This window comes from Ornithorhynchus anatinus, chromosome 1 (assembly GCF_004115215.2).
Source record: "Ornithorhynchus anatinus isolate Pmale09 chromosome 1, mOrnAna1.pri.v4, whole genome shotgun sequence".
Taxonomy (NCBI): domain Eukaryota; kingdom Metazoa; phylum Chordata; class Mammalia; order Monotremata; family Ornithorhynchidae; genus Ornithorhynchus; species Ornithorhynchus anatinus.
The window spans coordinates 28,781,624-28,790,591 of NC_041728.1; the positions used below are offsets into that span (position 1 = coordinate 28,781,624).

The following is an 8,968-nucleotide window of genomic DNA, read 5'->3' on the forward strand; positions in this document are numbered from 1 at the left end:
GCAGTTCCGGAAGGGCCGATCCCGGCCCGGTCTGGTCCTGGTGGTCCCCTGGGCTGCCTGAGTGGGTCAGGCTGATTAAGGTGGGAGCTCAACCCCTCCCCACCGGGTTTTGGGTCCAGGAGTGAGAAGAATCACTCCGGCCTGGCCTCAAAGCCCCAGGAGGAGGAGGAGAAAGAAGAGAAGAAAAGCGATGGCTTTTTTCCTCCTCCTCCTCGCTCTTCTCCTCATCTCCTTCTCCTCTTCCTCCTCGTCCTCCTCATCATCCTTGCCATCTTTGTCCTTGTCCACATCCTCCTCACCCTCCTTGTCCTCCTCTCCCACTCCCTCCTCCTCCTATGGCGGTGACTGTGTTGGAAGAGGAAACACTGTGCAATCGATAAATGCCTCTTCCTTCCTCTCTTCGCCCGCCTACCCCCTTCTTTTCCTCCTCCTTTCCCTGCTCTCCCCTCTTCTCCTCTCCCCAAGCCATCCCCCTTCTACCTCTAAATTCCTTTCTCTTCTTATCATCCCCTGTCCCCGAATCGACCCCACAGTCCAAATGAAAAATCGCCCCCTCCTGGCTCAGGCCTCTTTGTATTGTACCCTCCCAGGCGTTTAGTACAGTGCCCCTCACATGGTAAGAGCTCAATAAATGCCACGGATCGACTGACCCAGGTGGCGGGCGCCACCACCATGGATATTCACTCCCACGCTTAGGGGTGGCCCATCTAATCCCGAGTGTTTCTCCTGTCCGCTCCCGACTCTGCCTCCATTAAGGGCCGATCTCCATGAATATTTCCCGACCCACCTGCTGCTTTGGCTGCCACCAAGGCCCATCTGCTACCCGTCTGGCTGAAGGAGGGTTTGCCACTCTCAGGTTTCAACGGGTGCCCCGTCGTCCTGAGAACAGCGGGGGTCCCGCAGGACGCGAGGGGCCGTGGACAGAGGCTGCCCTGCGGTGGGGACCCCCCACCCCCATCCCCCGGGTCTCGTGGCCTCCTGGACGTCCCGCCCTGAAACAGTGTAACCCTCCCGAGTACCACGTGGATTGGGCACCAATCCATCATCCGTCGGTGGTATTTATTGAGCGCCCACTGTGTATTGTTGGTATTTGTTAAGCCTCTACTATGTGCCGAGCACTGTTCTAAGCGCTGGGGTAGACACAGGGGAATCAGGATGTCCCACGTGGGGCTCACGGTCTTAATCCCCATTTTACAGATGAGGTAACTGAGGCACAGAGAAGTTAAGTGACTTGCCCAAAGTCACACAGCTGACAAGTGGCAGAGCTGGGATTCGAACTCATGACCTCTGACTTGCAGAGCACTGTACTAAGCAGTCGAGAAAGCACACCACGACAAAGTTGGTAGACACGTTCCCTGCCCACAAGGAGCTTAGTCTAGAGGACCACGGCTCAAAACACCTAGACTGAGGTTGGGGTTGGATGCTGAGGAGGATTCATTCATTCAGTCGTATTTATTGAGCGCTTACTATGTGCAGAGCACTGTACTAAGCGCTTGGAATGGACAATTTGGCAACAGATAGAGACAATCCCTGCCCAATGACGGGCTCACAGTCCCTGTGGGCCTGGAGGCTTTCCAAGGTGTGCCCCTCCAAACAGTAGGATTTATTGAGCGCTTGCTGGGTGCCGAGCCCTGCACTGGGTGCCGAGCCCTGCACTAAGCACTTGGGGGAGTAATAATGATGATAACAATGGCATTTGTTAAGCTCTTACTATGTGCCAAGCGCTGTTCTAAGCTCTGGGGTAGATAACAGACTCATCAGGTTGTTCCACGTGGGGCTAATAGTCCTAATCGCCATTTTACAGATGAGGTAACTGAGGCACAGAGAAGTTAAGCCACTTGCCCGAGGTCGCAACAGAGTTGGTAGACACCTTCCCTGTCCACAAAGAGCCTCCAGGAACTGCTGAATTCGAAGTCCCTTCTAGTCCGAGAGTGGGAATAGCATCTCTACCTTTCGAGAGAGAAGCAGCGTGGCCTAGGGGATAGAGTCCGGGCCCGGAAGTCAGTAGGACCCGGGTTCTCATCCCGGCTCTGCCACTCGTCTGCGGTGTGACCTTGGGCCGGTCACTTCGCTTCTGTGGGCTTCAGTTCCCTCATCTGCAAAAGGGGGATTAAGACTGTGAGCCCCATGTAGGACATGGGACGTGTCCAACCTGATTAACTTGTACCTACTCCAGCGCTTAGTACGGTGCCCGGCACCGGGATGAGCATTTAACAAATACCATTAAAAAAAAAAATCTTCCGGGGGGTGGGAGCGGGAGGCTTTATCTGTTAGTGGGAGCCACCGCCCCTGCGGGGAAGCAGCATGGCTCAGTGGTTAGAGCACAGTCCTGGGAGTCAGAAGGGCCTGGGTTCTAATCCCGGCTCCTCCACTTGTTTTCTGGGTGACCCGGGGCAAGTCACGTCACTTCTCTGGGCCTAATCCGGGTTCTAGTCCCGACCCCGCACTCGTCCGCTCTTTGGCCTTGGACAAGTCACTGAACTCCCGCGGGCCTCAGTTCCCTCATCTGTAAAACGGGGATTACGACTGTGAGCCCCACGTGGGACAGAGACCGTGTCCCACCCGATTCGTGTGTATTCGCCCCAGGGCTTCAGTACAGTGCCTGGCGCATAGTGAAGCGCTGAACAAATACCATAATCATTATTATTATTAGTAGTATCATCTCTGTTCTGCGGGGCTGTGGGCGCCGCAGTCTGGCACACACCTCCGGATTCATCTCCGGGCCGTGACTCACCTCTCAGGAATTGCTTGAGATCGACCGCCGCTAGGTATCGGCCGAATCCAGTTGTTCCGCCTCTGATTTCTCGAGGGCCGAAGGAACCGCATCAAACCGAGCTCCGGTCCGACCTCGGCCCCGTGGTACCTTCCTAGCCGCCGCCTCCCGGCCCCCGCCGCCCACCGGGGGCCCGTCCTAGGGGCCTGACATCCGAGGAGCCCGAGCGAGCGGGTCCTCTGGCCCGGGGCACACCGACTCCTCCTCACGAGGTGCCGCGTTTCGAAGCAGGCGGCCAAGGGGTGGTGGCAGCGGACCGTGGGCTGCGGCGGAGGGCCCCTCTCTCCTCAGGCGGCGAGCCGCTAACCCGTCGCCCTCTCCACCCCCCACTCGGGCGACGAGTAAGCAGCCGCGTGGCGTCGGCCTGCCTGGTTGAGCAGTGCGAATCACTGCGCAAGGACTGCCGAAAGACTCCCATCTCCCTCCTTTTCTTCTTCATTGCTTGCCTTGTTGCTCCCCACTCCATTCTCTCCCTCCCTACCGCCCCCACACATGCCCTCTCTCACACACACTCTCCTTTCGTGAATAGAGCACAAGCCTGAAGGTCATGGGTTCTAATCCGGGCTCCAGCACGTGCCCGCTGCGTGGCCTTTGGCAAGTCACTTCACTTCTCTGGGCCTCAGTTGCCTCATCTGTAAATGGGGATTAGACTGTGAGCCCCACGTGGGACACGGGCTGCGTCCCACCCGATTTGCTTGTTTCCACCCCGGCGCTCGGTACAGTGGCCGGCACGTAGGAAGCACGTAACGAATGCCATCGTTATTATTATTCTTTTCCAGAGCAGTGGACTGAAGAAACCATCGGTAGGTTTTGTTTTCATTTGCCTCTGATGTATGTTGGTGACTCTAGGTACCAATCGCTGTTTCTGGGGGAAAGACTGGGTGGTGTTTGTACTCAAACAAGAGATCAGGCCCTGGACCGGATGCAGGAGGCTTGGTTGCCCCTCCCTAGATCTCTCGGAACGGGGAACTATTAGGCCATTTTGCCTGGCGGCCTGCCAGCCCGGAGCCACGGGGCCGGGGCCGGGGCTCACTGGCCCGGGGCCACCCGAGCCGCTCCTCGGGCACCTGGTTGCCGTGGAGGCCTGGGGGAGCAGTGGTCTTTGAGGACAAGCAGGTGTGGGCCCTGGTCGAAGTACAGCGGGAAAGGGGCACGGCAGGGAAAATCTTTACATGACAGGCTCGGGATCTGGGATGAGAACTTTCTCATCCGAGGCGGGATTTTCCCCCGCGCCCCCCCCATCCCCCCGGGAAGGTGACTGATTTTAGGGGAAAAAAAAAGCCCCGAATCATGAGGGAGAAACTGAGGAACAAAGAGGTCTCCCCCCGCTTCATGGGGAAGGCGAAACCTAAGACGAAAGCGTCGGCATTTGAGATCGCAACTTGAAACGTCGCTCAGCCTGTCTGTTTATACTGTCAATTCCTTGTGCTTTTCTCCTAGCCGGCCCGGCAGTCTTTAGAGAGGCTAATTGGATTTCTCTTTCTAACGGCACTCCCTCCGCCCTGCCACACCACAAACATTCACACAAGCACACACTCTCTCTCTCTCTCCTCTCTCTCTCTTTCTCTGTTTTATTCTGTCATCTGTGGAATGGGGCTCTGGCGGCTGTGCCCAGAATTAGCCCGTGGGAAGCCATCGTTGACCCTGAGAAAGGTGGGGATGGGGCGGGGTGTGCGGGTGGGTGTTGAGAGGACCTCTGGCTCGCTACTCTTTATATCACCTTCCCATCAGGCAAGAGGATCTCTCTGAATTGCATTTCTGTTACCATGGCTACAGGCCAATTTTTTTTTTCCCCTCCCTCCCCCCCCCGAGAGTTTATCTGTGCCGCTTTCGAGACCCGCCTGCCAGTCAAATGGATTTAATCATTCCCATTTGAGATGACAGTTTAATTACCTTAAACCCGATCTCCAAGTGCTCAGCGAACTGCACTCGGAAGCAGCCTCCCTGTAGTGACTGCGGCTTAGGGGGCTTTGGTTTTGGGGGCCCGGGGGCCATCCGGAGAGTCCCGTGGCACCACCGGAGGGGACGCGGGAGCGTCCGTTCCCAGCTCGAGGGTCTCCAGTGGCCTCGGACCGGCCTCCGTCCTTCCGCCCTTCTCTTCCCCGCCGCGTTCCCCTCCCCGGGGATGTCTGAGAAGGGCAGAATGGCCGGGGGGAGGGAAAGGCAGAGAGGCCTCGTTGCCCAGAGGGATGATTGTGGAGTTACATACCCGTGAGTTCACCCAACTCACGGCCTCAAGGGTCACCCCGGGAGGGTCCCTAATTTGTTCTGTGATTCGTGCCCCGATGGAGAGCCTCTCTTTCCGCCTGCCTTCCCCAGGCCGAGGAGAGCGCGGCGGGTGGGTGAGAAAGCTGAACTCTCTGGGCTGAGAGGTGGGGCGGGGACTCCCTTCCCTCCAATTTAGTCAGCGGATCTTACTGAGCACCGACCGTGTGCGGAGCACTGTGCTCAGCCCTGGGAGAATGCAGTATAACAACTGTGGTTTTTGTTAAGCGCTTACCCTGTGTCAATCACTGTTCTAAACGCTGGGGTAGATACAAACTACTGATAATTATACTAATAATTATTATGGTATCTGTTAAGCGCTTACTATGTGCCGGTCACTGTTCTGAGCGCTGGGGTAGATATAAAATAATCGGGTTGGACACAGTCCCTGTCCCCCATGGGGACTCGTAAACATAATCCCCATTTTGCAGGTGGGGAAATTGAGGTACGGGGAAGTGAGATGACTTGCCCAAGGTCAAACAGGGGACAAGGCGCGGAGCCGGGATTAGAGCCCAGGTCTCGCCGGCTCCCAGGCCCGGGCTCTAACCACTAGGCGTGCTGCTTCCGGTCTCTGCTCCCAAAGATCCTCTGGTCCAGAGAGAGCCTCCTGTCTGCCCGACCCTCCACGGGGGGCGGCGGGTGAGCCAGGGACTGGGGGGCAACTAGACCCTTCCCAAGCGAGAGAGAGGGTGCGGTTCCCCGAGCAACGGACGCCTGCCTTGCCGGGCTCGGAGCTGCAGAGTAGGCCTGTTGGTTCTTTCCACCAGCTGCGAGAAAGCAACACCTTTGAGCCCAAAATAGAAATCGCGCAGTGAGGTTCTGGGAAACGCGGTCCCCAGGCGGGGATATCGATTCTCTCGGTGGACTCCGCTCCGGGAGCTGAGGAGAAACATTACCCGGTTCCGGTGGGGGCGGGGGCTCCGCGCTGCCCTCCTGACCTTCCCTGCTGCGTAGTATCTAATTTTCATGGCATCCTCTGAGATTGGCAGGGTGGGGATTGTCTCGTTCCCCCATCGGTCATTCAGAGGGATTTACTGACCGCTTAGCCCAGTGCTCTGCACACAGTAACACAGTGAAAAAAAGGCTTCGATAGATGTGATCCCCGCCCACAGAGAGCTTCCAGTCTACGGGGGAGGCGGACGTGTGGACGAATAACGGGTAGGGGAACTACTAGAGTGCAGACTGGGTGCCTAGATGTCGTGGGGAGACAAGTATCAGGATTTCCCCGACTTATCGATGGGCGGGGAAACTGAGGCACAGAAAGGCCACGCGACCTGGGATCTGAGAGGACCAGAGTTCCCCCTGCCAATTCTGCACCGGAGGGCTTCCGGGAGGATCCTTCCCCACGCTCCCTGACCCAAAGAGATGCCCCTTTTAATGCCAGACGGCGGGGGCCGGGAAGGAGGGGCATGCCGTTAAAAGCGGGCAAGCGAGAGGCGGTCGGGGGGAGGGGAGTCATACTAATGACGATAACGATGGTATTCGTTAAGCGCTTACTAGGCGTAGAGCACCGTTCTAAGCGCCGGGGTAGATACACGCAAACCGGGTTGGACACGGTCCCCGTCCTAATCCCCCTTTTCCGGACGAGGGAACTGAGGCCCAGAGAAGTGAAGTGACTTCCCCAAGGTCACCCAGCGGGCGCGTGGCGGAGCCGGGTGGGAAGAGCTCAATTTTCTCGCGGCGAGCGGCCCCCCGCCCCAACCCCCACCCCCGGCCCGTCGGCCCGTCTGTCCGTGTCTCTGCCCTTCCCCCCGCAGATCTGGAGCCCGTACAAGCAGCCGGGCTGCAGCGGGGACCTGGACGGACGCATCGAGGACGACTCCCGCTGCCTGTACACCCACGAGGAGTACATCAGCCTGGTCCTCAACAGCGGCAGCGGCCTGTCCCACGACTACGCCAACCAGTCGGTCCAGGAGGACCCCCGCATGATGGCCTTCTTCGACTCGCTGGTGCGCCGCGAGATCGAGGGCTGGAGCTCGGACTCGGACAGCGACCTGAGCGAGAGCACCATCCTGCAGCTGCACGCCGGCGTCAGCGAGCGCTCGGGCTACAGCGACTCGTCGTCCTCCGCCTCGGCCCGCCGGTCCCCGCCCTCGCCCCCCGCCGCCGAGGAGGAGGAGGAGGAGGAGGAGGAGGAGGGGGGCCCCGCGGCCCCGCCGGGCTCCCCGCCCCCGGTCCGGGAGGACGCGGCCTCGCGGCAGCAGCGGCTGGCGGCCCTGCGGCGCTACCAGGACAAGCGCCTGCTGGCGCTGTCCAACGAGTCGGACTCGGACGAGCACGCGCGCGAGGCGGAGCTGGACGCCGACCTGTTCCCCCGGCCCCGCTCGCCCAGCCCCGAGGACCCCGGCTCGAGCAGCACGGGCGGCGGCGGCGCGGGCGGCGGAGGCAGCAGCACGGAGGACGAGGAGGAGCTCAACGAACGCCGGGCCTCCACCCGCCAGCGCAACGCCCTGCGCCGCCGGCAGAAGCCCCCCGCCCCCGCCCGGGACGACCGGCCCGGGGCCTCGGCCCAGCCCGCCTACGTGGGCGAAGACAACTACGACTACCCGCAGATCCGGGTGGACGACCTGTCCTCCTCCTCTTCCTCCTCCCCGTCCTCCTCGTCCTCCTCCTCGCGGGCCTCGTCCCCGGAGCGCGGCCCCTCCGGGGCGGCGTTCCGCCCGGGCCGGGCGTCCCCGTCCTCCGACGTGGAGTCGGTCGAGCGGAAGATCTACAGGGCCTACAAGTGGCTCCACTACTCCTACATCTCGTACTCGGCCGCCGGCAGGGACGGCGAGGCCTCCCGGACGGCCGGGGGCGACGCCGAGGAGGAGGAGGACGACGGGGAGGACGGGACGCCCGGGCCCAGCGGTGAGGGGAGCCGTCCGGCCCCTCCGCCCTCCGGGCAGGAAGGGGGTCCGGGCGCGGACCCGGCCCGAGGCGGCCGGGACGGCGACGGCCTCGGGGAAGGCGGCCCGAGCGGGGAGCGCGACGCCCCGCCTCCGCCCGAGCCCGCGGAGCCCTCCTTCGAGGCCAGGAAGCTCAACGGCAAAGCACTTTGCAAGGGGTTCGGGGGCCGGGCGGAGGAGCCGCCGCCGCCGTCGCCGCGGCAGCCCTCCCCGGCGCCCCCCAAGGCCTCCTGCTCCACCCTCGGGGCCCCCGGCGGCCCCGGCCCCCGGCCGCGGACCCGGGCCGACGACCGGGAGGAGAGGGCCCCGGAAACCGCCTGCCTCAACCACAACAACGGACGCTTCCACCCGCGTCCCCCGCACCCCCACAACAACGGACCGACTCTGGGGGAGCAGGAGGCGGCCCGCCCCGACGCCGACCGGGGGACCCCGCCCCCGCCGGGGCCGCTCTCGCGCAGGGACCGCCCCCGGCCCGACTCGGACCGCGAGGTTCCCGGCCCCGGGCCGAGGGAGGACCCGGCGGAGGCCGGCCCGGCCGCCCCCGGCGGACTCAAACGGGCCCGAGCGCAGCCGGAAGACACGGATTTGGAGAATCCCTGCTCAGAGAAGAAGCTGAAAACATGATAGGTACCAAAAACACACGCACACACACAAAAACACACACACCCCCTCTCCCCGCCCCCCACACGCGTCCCCCACCCCCAATCCTACAAAACCGAACCCCCCCCCCCCCCGCGGCTCCCCGTTCTAGACAGACACCGAGGAGAGGGCGAAGGAGTATTAAAGGCGCTCGTGGAGCCGGGGTCCGAAACTCGGGGGTCTTCGCCGCGCCCGGCGGCGGGTCTGGGCTCCGTGGCCGTCGGAAGAAAGAAAAAGAGCACCTCAAGGGACTCCTTCACCAGTGAGACTGGAGCGGAGTGTACTCCACCGAGGTTCTGTCCAAGTAAATCCTTGTTGAGACATTTGACTTGTTTTTGCACATGTGCGTGTGCGGATGTGTGTGTGTTTGCGTGCGCGTGTGGGTTCGCCTCCCAGCTTGGCT

General features: G+C 61.5%; 1 protein-coding gene across 5 annotated transcripts in view; it reads left to right on the forward strand.

The window, feature by feature from the left end:
• The window catches only part of DCAF5 (DDB1 and CUL4 associated factor 5), an 88,557-nt gene extending 79,921 nt beyond the window's left edge, over positions 1-8,636 (forward strand). For 3 of the 5 annotated variants that reach the window (XM_029065682.1, XM_029065667.1, XM_029065674.1), the window contains exons 9-10: positions 3,553-3,576; positions 6,796-8,636. In XM_029065682.1, the coding sequence (XP_028921515.1) occupies positions 3,553-3,576; positions 6,796-8,550 (1,779 nt within the window). In that variant the 3' untranslated portion in view covers positions 8,551-8,636. The remainder of the gene's footprint in view (positions 1-3,552; positions 3,577-6,795) is intronic. The other 2 variants (XM_029065692.1, XM_029065702.1) reach the window with 1 other exon arrangement.
• Positions 8,637-8,968: the final 332 nt, after the last annotated feature.